This window comes from Cetorhinus maximus, chromosome 15 (genome assembly GCF_964194155.1).
Source record: "Cetorhinus maximus chromosome 15, sCetMax3.hap1.1, whole genome shotgun sequence".
NCBI classification, from domain to species: domain Eukaryota; kingdom Metazoa; phylum Chordata; class Chondrichthyes; order Lamniformes; family Cetorhinidae; genus Cetorhinus; species Cetorhinus maximus.
Genome location: NC_135893.1, coordinates 23,388,842 through 23,403,828, shown reverse-complemented (window position 1 = coordinate 23,403,828; position 14,987 = coordinate 23,388,842). Strand labels below are relative to the sequence as shown.

Genomic DNA, 14,987 nt, shown 5'->3' with positions numbered 1-14,987 from the left:
ATGTGTACATCCAAATACTTGTTAAATGTTATAAAGGCTTCTGCCTCTACCATCCTTTCAGACAGTGAGTTCCAGATTCCCACCACTCTCTGGGTGAAAAAATTCTTCCTCACATCCCCTCTAAACCTCCTGCCCCTTACCTTAAATCTATGCCCCCTGGTTATTGATCCCTCCACCAAGGGGAAAAGTTCCTTCCTGTCTACCCTATCTATGCCCCTCATAATTTTATACACCTCAATCATGTCCCCCCTCAATCTCCTCTGCTCCGGGAAAATAACCCCAGTCTATCCAATCTCTCCTCACATCGAAAACTCACCAGCCCAGGCAACATCCTGATAAATCTCCTCTGCACTCTCTCTAGTGGAATCGCATCTTTCCTATAATGTGGATTCCAGAACGGCACACAATACTCTAGCTGTGGCCTAACCAGCGTTTTATACAGTTCCAGCATATCCTCCCTGCTCTTATATTCTATGCCTTGGCTAATAAAGGCAAGTGCCCCGTATGCCACCTTAACCACCTTATCTACCTGTCCCACTACCTTAAGGGACCGGTGGACATGCACACCAAGGTCCCTCTGATCCTCGGTGCTTCCCAGGGTCCTACCATTCCCATTGTGTATTCCCGTGCCTTGTTTGTCCTGCCCAAGTGCATCACCTCACACTTATCCGGATTAAATTCCATTTGCCACTGATCAGCCCATCTGACCAGCCCGTCTATATCCTCCTGTAATCTAAGGCTATCCTCCTCACTATTTACCACCCCGCCAATTTTCGTGTCATCCACGAACTTACTGATTAACCCTCCTACATTCAAGTCTAAATCGTTTATATATACCACAAACAGCAAGGGGCCCAACACCGATCCCTGTGGAACCTCACTGAACACAGGCATTCAGTCACAAAAACACCCCTCGAACATCACCCTCTGCTTCCTGCCACTCAGCCAATTCTGGATCCAATTTGCCAAATTGCCTTGGATCCCAGGGGCTCTTACCTTTGTTATCAGTCTCCCATGCATCTTTAATTATTTATACTCTCAACTTACATTTTTAGTTATCACCTTTTAAAGGTCTTTCTGAAGTCTATGTCATTCCCAGAATAAGAGTGCCCAGGTCTGTGAGCACACTGTCTACCTGTTTTATCCCTGATAGGGAGTCAGTGAAGGAAGGATACATTGACCTCATTGTGTTGAATTTGGATTCACAATTTTGCTGCAAATACCAGAAAAATTCCTTGTGAATTACTATGCCTGTACATGTAACGACTAGCCTTCCCCCCACTATGTGATATTTATGTTTTTACAAAATTATAAACCCAAATTAGTAGACGTGTTTTAGTGGAAGTTGCTTAATGCATGAGCTGAAGTCAAGGTTTGCTGGGGTAGGGTGTGTCCTTTCATGTTAGTCTCAACTGTTACTTGGGAACGAACTGTATCAAGGAAACTTTCACTTCCAGCAAGACTCAACTAGCAAATTTAAAGTAAATGAGATTGTACACCAGATTCTTGTGTCTCCATAAACTGCGCCAGATCTTTGTGGCACCAGTTCAGATATATTTTGCTTTAAAGTATCACATGGCAGGTACTGTAATTAAACACCATACTCGTGACAGTGAGAACCTGAACTGTCCTGTTCCCTCTACAAGATGTGATCAATTTGAAGATCATAGTGATAACTGCAGCCTTGCTTCAGAATACAGACCCATAAACATAAATGCAACATGGTCCTTATTTCTTGCCAACAAATGGATTCAGGGTCAGTAGAAATGGACAAAGGGGATATTGTGAATATGTGAGCTACTTGGACCTACCTGAAAGTATTATAGTGTATTTACCCACAGATGTCAAATATTTACTGAATCTTTCAGTACAATGCCCCACCCAGTATCATACATACAGATTAGTTACATCCCAGGCCCAAATCTGGGTAAGCGCCGAGTTAGCTGATCTCAGCTGGCATGGTAGTGCTAGGTATGGGAAATAAGTCAGCTAGGATTCCCGCTCTTGATCAAAGTCTAGTGACTTCTGCTGCAAGATGCATGTGTGTGGAGATCAGCTGAGGAGAAGGCTCTGGCGACACTCACTATTTGGTTTCACGCATGAAGAATAACGATAAGGCCGCAACCAGAAGGTGGCTGTGGCCTATGAAACTGTACCTCAGCAAATGCCAGCACATTTAGCAACAGAAGGTAGAACATTGCAAGAATAAAACTAAAACATACACATTTGTATAAAGCTGCCTACAGCCATATAATAAATGCCCAAGTCTGCCTGAAATTACCCCAGTATATAACTTCTTATACGACTACCCTACTGACTAAAGGTTGACACCTGGATACCCATTCCATTCACAGTTCACTGGAGCACTTACCCAAGGAGGAGTTTTGCTGTCTGAGGGTACAGCCTTGCAAGTCTTGTTCCACTAGCACACCTCCTTCAGAGCCTGGAGATTAAACTGCAGTGAGCCTGTATGCTTCTGATCATCTCACTCCCTTACTCAGGGAAGTCTGACCGCCTACCTCTGCTTCACTTTACCATAAAAGGAAAATAAATTCCTGGGGCATTAGTACAGCAAACAGGAAGTTGTTCCCTAATCTTCCCACTCCACACAGACTCATTTCCATGCAGTCACACACTGCCGTCATAAATACGTTATATACTGATCCTAAGATAAGATTAATTTATTTGGAAGCTGGTTGGCAGAAGACATGTATCTGACGAGAAATAGCCTGTTCTGCTGTTGGTTTTGCAAACTGCTCCAATTGAAGCATTTATTTGGTAATCAGCTGAAAATTACCCCTATGTCAATTTAAACCTATATGGTTAATTTTACTTTAAGGGGAGGAAAAATCTGAGATGAACAATTTGCACAGAAAATGAACCTTTCATCCTCCTTAGAATTCCCTTTTCTTTAAATTGACTACCAGCTGGGCATGAGAAGCAGCAATTCAGTTAACCCTTTGAGTGCTGGAAGCCCTTGTCAGCTCTTTGTTTTAAGAGACATTCTCCTATTGAAGATAGATCTTCGATGAGCTTCTTCAGAGGGACATAGGAAATAGGAACAGGAATAGGCCACTTGGCCACTCAAGCTTGCTCCCCCATTCAATTAGGTCATGGCTGATCTTCTCAATGCCATTTTCCTGCACTATCCCCATATCCCTTGATGTCTTTACTATCTAGAAATCTATCAATCTCAGGCTTGAACCCTCTCAGCCTCTGGGGTAGAGAATTCCAAAGCATCACCATTGTGTGAGTGAAGAAATTCCTCCATATTTCAGCCATAAATGGACTATCTCTTATCCTGAGACTGTGTTCTCTGGTTCTAGATCTCCCAGGCAGGGAAACATCCTTCCTGCATCTACCTTGCCAAGCCCTGTAAAAATTTTATATATTTCAAAGAGATCTCCTTTCATTCTTCTAAACCCTAGGGAATACAGGTTCAGCCTCCTCAATCTTTCCTCCTAGGACAATCCCACCATTCCAGGAATCAGTCTGGTGAACCTTCATTGCACTCCATCTATGGCAAAATATATCCTTCCTAAGGTTATGAGATCAAAACTGTCGCAATACTGCAGGTGTGGTGTCACCAAGGCTCTATACAATTACAGCAAGACATCTTTACTCCTGTACTCAAATCCTCTTGCAATAAAGCCTAAGGCCAAATGTAATTTGCCTTCCGAATCACTTGCTGCACCTGCATACTAGCTTTCAGTGACTTGTGAACAAGGACATCCAGGCCCCTTCAAAACACAGACAGATCAGCCATGATCTTATTGAATGACAGAGCAGATTTGAGGGGCCGAATGGCCTATTTCTGCTCCTATTTCATATGTTCCCAATCTCTCACCATTTAAAAAATACTCTGCGTTTCTGTTTTCCCTACCAAAATGCATAATTCCACATCATATTCCATCTGCCATGTTGGTGACCACTCACTTAATCTGTCTAAATCCCTTTGAAGACTTATAAATCAAGACTCCCGAGGGGCACAACAACAAAGTGGATCTAAGTACCCTGCAATACAGGAAAAGATTTTTCAACCATCTTTTGTGAGCTTTTCTCCCATTAAACTGGGGTGTTAGACTGCAGAAGTGAAAGACTTTCCGTATCAGACACTCAGGGTGGTATTTAGTGGAGGGGATGGGAATCTCAGCCACCATTTGGAGAGTTGCAGGAGTCCCTCATCGCCTCCTTATGGGAAGGCCTGCCAAATTAAGTGCCTGTCAAATTAAGTGACAAGCAGGCAATTAACTAGGTAGGCCAGAGCAGTTGCTGCTTCTGGTAATGCACAGACCCAAGACCCAGGCCACAGGTGAGTGATGATGGGAGTGGGGTTGTGGGGTGGGGATCACAGAGGATGGGGAGGGGGATCAGCAGCATGGCAGGGGAGTGGCTGTCAATGGGCCAACCCCTCCTTTCCAATGCCTGGTCCCTTGATCAATCATTATACTTTTAACAAGGGACCTCCCCACCTCACCACCCCCAACGCCCCACCCCACCCCCCCTCCCACCCCCCCACCAACCCCACCCCCAACCACCCCCACCTCTCCCCTCTCCCCACCACCACTCTGGATGACAGGGTTTGCTTTTCAGGCTTCCCGCATGGCGAGTCCCCACCTGCTGTTGGGTGAATGCCTGCGGCAGTAGGATGAGGCTCATAAGTGGGCATTAATTGCCCATTTAAGGGCCTCAATTGGCAAATGGTGGGAAGGCCATTCATGAGCCTGCCTTCCCTGAATTAATCAGAGCAGAGAAAAAGGCAACAGGGTCCCCCACATGCTTCCCTCCCAACCAATTAAATGCCCTTACCACCAAACTCGCCTCGGGGGCCGGCACTAAATTCCACCCTCAGTGTTCTATTAGGAACTTGCAAGTCAGCTGCAGCATATGTTACATGCAGAGTAAAACTCCCTTAACACTGCTTCTCTACACCATTAAACGCTACTATGTCAGCTAAAGCATAGATGAGATGTAGGAGTCAACCTCCTTCTACACTGTCCCATCAAGTACTCGCAGGTCAGGTACACATAAGGTTAGATACAGAGTGAAGATCACTCACCATCTCAAGTATCTCACGTCCAACCTCAGAAGAGGCCACCAGTGTGACAGCGTCCCATTTCCCATGTCAGCATTCCTTTGGGTTCTCCACCCAAAGTATGTCAGCCTTGGCTCAGTGGTATCACTCTCACTTCTGAATCAGATGATTATAGGTTCCAGCCTCATTATAGAGACTTAAACACATAATCTGCTGACACCAGTACAATGCTGAGGAAAAGCTGCATTGTCTTTTGGATGAGATGTTAAATGCAGGCCTAGTCTTCCTGTAAGGTGGATGTAAAAGACTCTTGTTAGCACTGAAGACCAAGTCCTCATTTTTGCCTCATTTGAATGTCAAACTGAGGTCCCAGGGCAGCATTTAAAGAAGAGCAGGGTAGTTCTCTCAGTATCCTGGCTAACATTTATCCCTCAACCAACACTGACCAAAATTTGTTCATTTATCTCATTGCTGTTTGTGAGACCTTGCTGTATGCAAATTGGCTCCTGTGGTTTCTTATTATAGTTGCAGTGCAGTGACTACACTTCAGAAATACTTAATTGTCCATAAGCCTCCTTGGGACGTCGTGAGGCTGTGAAAGTCAAGTTTTTTTTTCAAATGAGATTTCAAATTTAATGTTAAATTTAGAATAGTTTTGTGCTCTAGCCTAGGAACTGGAATCTGAGTGCTCCAAACCCATGCCAACAGAGGAGTGCTATTTTGATGGCTGGGTTAGCTGGAAAAATTAAATATATAATCAGCCGTCTAATTTGATAATTACATTCATAATAAATAATCAGATTGGAAGGTCAGGCAGCATCTGTGGAGAGAGAAACAGAGTTAACATTTCAGGTTGATGATTTTTCATCAGACCCCTGTCAGCTCTGTAGACCAAACCCTTGTCTATGTCTCATTTCAATATCAAACCCAGAAATCCTTTTCCACAGAAATATCTCTCCCAGAGAGCAGTTATAGGTGAAATTTTGATTTGTCACAGTACTGCCCTACATGTAAATTTTGATTTAAAACATCAATGATTTTGATGTCAAACAAGTATATCCTTAGGGTCGTCACAGTATTGTTTTCCTTCAGTACTAATCTGGCGGCTGCAATGGGTAATCATACCAGTGTCTCCAACAGTGCTCCACAAAGTAACAGACATTGATCAAAAACATTCAATGGCAACATCCTTACCTGCTTTCTTTATGGCTGGATTGAAACTGGCTGTCTGAGTGATATCTGCCCAGTTCTCTGTCTTCCTTAAGTTCTCATCCGTCCCAAGCTTGTGTCTCTCAGTGGTTCCATTCTCAGTAACGACATCTCCTGGCCCTGTCTGCTCAGTCGTGCTCATATTAGAGAGATGTGTTCTTATCTGTTTCTGAATCTTGGTGGTGCCCACTCTCGAGTGTCTTGGTTGTGTTCATTGTCAGTGGTAACATAATTATTCCGGTCACCATCTGCCCCTCAATACTCTCTCTATCTCTGTGCTATGTTGGTTCACTGATTTGCAGTGATGTGTGAGACATCCTTATATCAACAGCTTATCCAAAAATCTATCACCTCAGCAATTAACCGAATCTCCTAGCACCCAAATGAGCTGATCTCTACAGTTCCAGTTGATGCTCACTGGAGCAATGACTTGTTATTTCTGTCTTTCTGTTACAGTGACAATATGTTCAAGAGGGGAAAAAAAAAACTAAATCTAGTACCTGCCCCAGAAGACAGGCAATTTCTGTACAGTCTTGTTTATGCTCGTAGTATCTTTGTACCATAGCCACAGCTGCTGGGCCCTGTTTGTGGTTAATCAAAGCAATTTTTAAAATATAATTATTTTGAACTATGTCAGGCATGCACAGGCAACAGCAAAGAAATAGCACAAGATAATGAGAGGTGAAGAATGCCATTCAGCACACCTTAATTTACCCCTGGAGTCTCCCATTCAGCATCTAATTGTTGATTATATTTTTTCAGGGCTTTTGCCTCCTTTATTTGATTGAGTACTGCCCTGAGACCTCAGTTTTCAGCTATCAGTAGCAGCATTGTTACTCCTGAATCAGAATTTCATGGGTTTGAGTCCAACTCCTGGGATTGAGCATCTAATCTAGGTTGACACCCCACTGCAGTACTGAGGGAACGTTGCATTGTTGTAGGTGCTGTCTTTTAGAGGAGACATTAACCCAAAACTATCTATCTGTTTAAATGGATCTAAAGGATCCAAAAGATCTCAATTTGAAGACAAACAGGGAAGTTGTCCTGGTTGATAATTATTCCTCAACCAAAGCTACTAGATTTAAATAAATTGCTCTTTGTCGGACCATGCTGATACCTGATACATTAAACTTGATATTGATGAGACAATCTTACCCTGTCTAGCTGCATTCCAGAAGTGACATTCCTATGTTTCCAACAGAACAAAAACATTCACTTCATAAGGCATTTCATTATCTTTATACTTTCTAGCCTGAAGTTGCTGACTCAGGCTGAGATTGGCTCCACAGAGGCTGGTCACCTCCCAGTACCTCAGCCGGGTAGCCATTCTTTACACGAGGGCCTACATTTGGAGTGTCAGCTGAATATTTAACTGGGCACTACAATTAAGTCTCAAACTCTCACCTGATATGCACACTTAAGCACATGCCAGCAGGGATCACAGAGGTGAGTGGTGGGGTGTGAGGCTTGGGGGTGTGGCTGTTCAGCTGTTTGAGGTATATGAAGATCCCAGTCTGCCTCCTTGTTGATGTTCTAGAGTTTTACTTTTCCTCAGTTCATCGCTATGCACATTTCTTCAAATTTACCCAGTAGTCTCATGCTAACAGTAACACAAAGAATGCAATCAGTGCAGTAGCTTGATTTTTAAAAAATCACTAATGATACTTTGCTCACTGTATTTCTGAATATTAGCCCTGATATTTTGCCAGGATATTTCCTTGGCCTGGTCACCCTGATGCCGTCCCTGTTATTTTTAGATGCTATAAACCATCTCCTGATATTTGAGAGTCCAATTCCATCATAACAGCACGGAGCAGCTCAGCAACCAAACATATTTCGCAGACCGTGGCCATTTCAAATGACAACTGAACAAAGCAATGATCATGTGGTGAAGGAGGCCTATGTAATGTCGCAAGATTACATTAGGTATGTGACTGGTAGGACATCGAAACCAGCTCCCAGCGTGGCTACAGCAGCCCTGAGACATGCAGGCGATGACCTCCTGGAGAAATATCCTATCTTCTTCAAGCGATGGCCCCGGATTTTCAGGGATGTTTGCCCTGACAATGCCTGTGACTATTTATTCAGGATGCTGGATGAGCATTTCCAACCAGAGAAACCCTGGCAGAAGAAGGAGCTGACCTGGAGTGGGATCCTTTCCATTTATGTCCTGGCAGGGCAGCTGGCTGTATACTGCCAGGAGAATGGCAAGGAGTCCGTGCTAGAGGAGCTGGAACTGAGAGTGGGACAGTACGTGGAGAGAAAAGTGTGTCCGAACATTAGAGAAAAGGGAGGTTGGGTGAGTATTACTAAAATAACAGGCCTTACACACAGTGACTCTAAGGCAATGCGATCAAAATAGTGTAAATGAACTAACCAGCATGTAGCTTACTGCCCAGCAGTGATGTTCTGAGAAGCTGCACCAATCAGTGTGTTAGTGTTTGGCCTGCCTCCAGCCTGGATGTTTCATCTGATTCTGTCTGACTCCCAACAATGTGACATCCCACATTCTCCATGACCTGGAATTATCTGCATCAAAGCAGACACAAACCACTATTTTCAAATTGTTTGATCACCAGTTCTGTTTTTCTTCACTAAGGGAACCAGCTCGATATCATAATCTTCATAATAGTTTTCATGCCTAACATGACCATCAAGCCATTGGTCCGTTTTCTTCTTTTTCATTGATAAAGTATTTAAGTCTTTGCATTTTTCTCCTTTCCAATTGGTTATTTTATACTTTGGTTGTTTACCAATTGTGTTATGCCAAAACTTTCTGACCAATTATATTCCATCAAAAATAGATTTATACAGACAATTAGCCATGATAATTCCTCCATGCATGCTCACAAACATGGTTAAAAATAAAACATCACAAAACAGATAAAAGATTCACAAAATAATCATAATCTGATTCATCATCTTGATTCCAACAAATGTATCGTCTATTCCACAAACTGTAAGATCCTCTTGCCATCCCACTGGACCTTTCAGCACTCTAAACTCTTGGGTATACTCTTTCCTCACAGTCATGCGAACAAAAATACAAATATAGAGTCAGCAAAAGATTACCATTCCCAGAAGTCACTAAGGAAGAGGGAAGATGAAGAAAAATAAGAGAGATAAGTAAAGCTTGGAAAGCAGAGGAGTGCACACATCTCCCTGTAACACTCCCTTATATAACCCACACTCCTCCCTGTAACACTCCCTTATATAACCCACACTCCTCACTGAAACACTCCCTTATATAACCCACACTCCTCACTGAAACACTCCCTTATATAACCCACACTCCTCACTGAAACACTCCCTTATATAACCCACACTCCTCACTGTAACACTCCCTTATATAACCCACACTCCTCACTGTAACACTCCCTTATATAACCCACACTCCTCACTGAAACACTCCCTTATATAACCCACACTCCTCACTGTAACACTCCCTTATATAACCCACACTCCTCACTGTAACACTCCCTTATATAACCCACACTCCTCACTGAAACACTCCCTTATATAACCCACACTCCTCACTGAAACACTCCCTTATATAACCCACACTCCTCACTGAAACACTCCCTTATATAACCCACACTCCTCACTGAAACACTCCCTTATATAACCCACACTCCTCACTGAAACACTCCCTTGTATAACCCACACTCCTCACTGAAACACTCCCTTATATAACCCACACTCCTCACTGTAATACTCCGTGATATGCCCCACACTCCTCCCTGTAACACTCCCTGATATACTCCACACTCCTCCCTGTAACACTCCCTGATATATCCCACACTCCTCCCTGTAACACTCCCTGATATAACCCACACACCTCTCTGCAACACTCCCTGATATACCCCACATCCCTCAATGTAACACACCCTGATATACCCCACACCCCTCACAGTAGCATTCTGATATACCCCACACTGCTCACTGTAACACTCCCTGGTATACCCACACCGCCTCCACACTGCAACACTCTAATATACCCACACCCCACCACTCAACACTACCTGATATAACCCACACCCTCACTGTAACACTCCCTGATATTCCCCACACCCCTCACTGTAACACTCCCTGATATACCCCACATCCCTCATTGTAACACTCCCTGATATACCCCACACCCCTCACATTAACATTCTGATATAGCCCACATCCCTCACTGTAACAGTCTCTGACATACCCCACACCTCTCACTGTAACACTCCCTGATATAATCTACACCCCTCACTGTAAAAGCCTCTGATATACTCCACACCCATTACTGTAACAGTCTCCGATATAGCTCACATCCCTAACTGTAACAGTCTCTGATATAATCCATGCCCCTCAGTGTAACACACCCTGATATACCCCACACCGCTCACTGTAACACTCCCTGGTATACCCACACTGCCCCCGCACTGTAACACTCTGATATACCCACACCCCTTCATGTAACACTCCCTCTTATAACTCACACTCCTCACTGTAACACTCACTGATATTCCCCACATCCGTCATTGTCACTGTAGTTAGGTACTTGTTTGATCGGCGCAGACTCGATGGGCCAAAGGGCCTTTTTCTGTGCTGTAGACCTTGATGACTCTATGATCCATGTAACACTCCCTGATATACCCCACACCCCCCACTGTAACACTCTGATATACCCCACACCCCTCACTGTAACACTCCCTGATATACCCCACACACCCCCACTGTAACACTCTGATATACCCCACACCCCTCACTGTAACACTCCCTGATATACCCCACACACCCCCACTGTAACACTCTGATATACCCCACACCCCTCACTGTAACACTCCGATATACCCTACACCACTTACTGTAACATTCCGATATACCCCACACTCCACACTGTAACTCTTCCAGATGTAACCCGCACTCCTCCCTGTAACACTCCCCGATATACCCACACCTCTTACTGTAACACTCCTTGATAAACCTCTCACACCTCACTGTAAAACACCCTGATATATTCCACAACCATCACTATTCAAGACATTCAGGCTCTCACAATTGAGCAACTTTGTGAATGAATTTCAGTGTCAGTATGATGCCAGTTACATAATCTGTATGTCCCAATGGTTGACTGATGGAATCAAATAGCATGTTTCCTCGATTGTTTGTAATAGGCAGGGTACGGACCATACTCAACTAGCCCGTGTCTGCAAAACCCAAAACATAACGTCTACTGTTAGATGTGAATTTGCAATTGGGTAGCACTTGCTGAACAACCCTGAGTGCACTAATAGCGACACTAACAACCAATTTAAGATCATCGGTTGAGATAATAACATGGCTTATATACGCTTGCTAGAAGCGACTTGTGAACCAATCAGCCTTTTCTCCTGTAGTATAAATTGTTGTGATTGTTTGAAATCTTGCACTTGTCCTGAAAAGTGCAAAATGAAAAGCTTCAGCAACACATCTCTCTTTTCCTCAATATTCCGATATACCCCACACCCCTCACTGTAAGGCCCCCTGAAATACCCCACACCCACACTGTAACACTCCCTGATATACCCACAACCCCCACAGTAACACTCTGATATATCCCACACACCCCTACTGTAACACGTCCTGATATAGCCACACCCCTCACTGTAACACTCTGATATACCCCACACCCATCCATGTAACACTCCCTGATATACCCCACACCCCTCGCTGTAACATTCTGATATACCCCACACCTCTCGCTGTAACACTCCCTGATATACCCTACACCCCTCCATGTAACACTCCCTGATATAACCCACACCCCTCACTGTAACAGTCTCTGATATACCCTACACCACTTACTGTAACACTCTCTGATATACCCCACACCCCTCGCTGTAACATTTCCTTATATACCCCACACCTCTTACTGTAACAGCCTGATATACCCCACACCCCTCACTATAACAGTCTCTGATATACCCTGTAAACATTACTGTGACTGCCTGATAAACTTCTCAGTGTAAAATTTCCTGATGTAAAAATGTCCCTCAACTCTTACACTCTGATATAACTCATATCCTTTACTGTAACACTCTCAGATATGTTCCACACCCCTCACTGTATCCCTGCTTGAGCTATCCAAAGACCTAACTGTGCCAAACTCTGATAAACCCCTGACCTTCCTGTAACATTCCCTACACAGCTCTTGTTATAACACTCTCTGATATATCCCATATCCTGCACTGTTTTTTTCTCTTTCTAGTTTTCTCTCCTGCCCATGAAGCCTCCTTCTCCCTCACTGGGTATCACTTCCCCTATGATCATTCATGAATGACAGCCAGAAGATTACCTATTGCTCCATCCAGCTGGTCCCACACAATCTGGTGAATCACAATATAAACACTTACCACCCACTTGCAACTGGAATCTGAAACATGTTAAAAACTCAGGCCAACTGGGGCCAACCATCTGGGAAACCCCTCTCTGAACTCCTTAGGTGATCAAAATTAATCTAGGAAACTACCCTGGCCCTAAGTAATGTTAGAATGTACCTCTTGCATGAGGTGATCTTTGTCAGCTTGAAACAGATCTGGCTCTCACTTGAAGAAATTTACCATTCGCCGCCCACTGCTCTCTGGGAAAACACTTCTAATATCTAACCTGATTCTACTTTACATAACTTGTTAGAGTGAGCCCCAGGTCCATCCTAAACTATTGAGTTGAAACAAATGATGTACACAAATACAACCTGGTTCCTCCATTACCTTATAACCCTTGATTAAGTGAATAATGAGCCCTACTCAGTAATTATGAAACTAGATATTAATCTAATGCCATTCCTCTGCATCCACTGAGAAGATCATTTCTAGCAGGGATTGCCTTATTGTGACCGAACCCTTTCTGATACTTCCCCTCCCTGGTCCAGTGCTTCAGCCGAATGCTCCCACCCAGTTGAGATCATCTAACTCAGTTCAAACCAGCATCAAATCTTGGAACTATTTGATCTGTTTGACACCAAGACAGAAACTTCAGAACAATTGGCTTGTTGGAGGTTGTAGGGAAAGTGGAGAATGGCTGTTAACTTGGTTGTAATGAAATAATTTCCGCATCCATCTGTTGTGAGTAATGGTCTGAGATTGCAAATGCTACACCTTTGATCAATAAAAGGGTCTAAGGATAAGCCCATAGTTACAGGTCAGAAAGCTTAATCTTGGTAAGGGGAAAGCTTTTAGAAACAATAGTCGGGAGTAAAAGTAAAGGTCGATCGGAGAAATATGAATGAATTAATTAAAGCCAGCACAAAATTCTTAAAGGCAAATCATGTTTGACTAACTTGATCGAGTTTATTGATGAGGTAACAGAGAGAATTGATGAAGGTAATGTGGTTGATATGCTGTTCATGGATTTCCAAAACACTTTTGATGAAGTGTCACACAAGACTTGTCAGCAAAGTTAAAGCCCATGGAATAAAAGGGACTGTGACACCCTGGATACAAAGTTGGCTGAGTGACAGGAAGCAGAGGGTAGTAGTGAAAGGTTGCTTTTTGGACTGGAAGAAGGTATATATTGGGGACCCCAGGGGCTGGTCTTAGGTCCACTGCTTTTCGTGATCTATGTTAATGACCTTGATTTGGATGGCAGAGCACAATTTCAAAATTTGCAGATGGTACAAAACTTGGAAGTAGTGTGAACTGTGAGGAGGATATTGATAGCTTTCAAGAGGACATAAACAGGCTGGTGGAGTGGTTGGACATGTGGCTGATGAAATTTAGTGCAGAGAAGAGTGAAGTGATACTTTTTGGTAGGAAGAACAAGGAGAGGCAATATAAAATAAAGGATATAATTGGGTGCAGAAACAGAGGGACCTGGGGTACATGTACACATATTGCTGAAGGTGGAAGGGCAGGTTGAGAAAGTGGTTAATAAGGCATATGGGAGCCCGAGCTTTATCAACAGAGGCACAGAGCACAAAGGCAAAATAGTTATGATAAGACTTTATAAAAAACTGGTTTGGCTTCAACTAGAGTATGTGTCAAAATCTGGGTACCATACTTTAAGAAAGATGTTAAGGCATTGGAAAGCATGCAGAGAAGTTTAAAAGAATGATTCCTGGAGTGAGGGACTTTAGTTGCGTGGAGAGATTGGAGAAGCTGAGGCTGTTCTCCTTAGAGGAAGAGGTTGAGAGGAGATTTGATAGAGGTTTTCAAGATCATGAGGGGTCTGGACAGAATAGATAGGGAGACACTGTTCCCACTGAGAATGGTTGAGAGTCAGAGGCCATTGGTTTGAGGTGAATGGCAAAAGAACCAAAGGTGACATGAGGAAAAACCTTTTTATGCAGCGAGTGACTATGATCTGGAATGCACTGCCCAAGAGTGTGGTGAAGGCAGATTCAATCACGGCTTTCAAAAGGGAATTGGATAACTATCTGCGTAGAAAATCTTGAAGGGTCACAGGGAAAAGGTGAGGGAGTGGGACTAACTGAACCGTGCTCGCAGAGAGCTGGTACCGACGCAACAGGCCTTTCTCTGTGCTGTAACCATATGTCACAAAGATAATAACTGCTCTCTCAGTCTCTGTGAATCCAGCTATTTACTTGTGTGATCTGCCCACTGAGGGATTCCTTCTTCCCTGCACCACAGGGTGGCTCAACTCAGCTAACTACAAAGAGTTACTTTCCCCCTACTGGTGAAATGGGAGGGTAAAGTTCATATCAAGTTTATATATTTATGCAAGGGGTATATGCCACTTTGAATGGGTGATATGTAAACTATTCCAG

General features: G+C 43.6%; 1 protein-coding gene across 2 annotated transcripts in view; it reads left to right on the top strand.

Moving 5' to 3' along the window:
- Positions 1-14,987, top strand: part of bcl2l16 (BCL2 like 16) — a 65,812-nt gene that overhangs the window by 49,617 nt on the left and 1,208 nt on the right. For both annotated transcript variants that reach the window (XM_078558115.1, XM_078558116.1), the window contains one exon: positions 8,002-8,543. In XM_078558115.1, coding sequence (XP_078414241.1) covers positions 8,103-8,543 — 441 coding nt within the window. In that variant the 5' untranslated portion in view covers positions 8,002-8,102. The remainder of the gene's footprint in view (positions 1-8,001; positions 8,544-14,987) is intronic.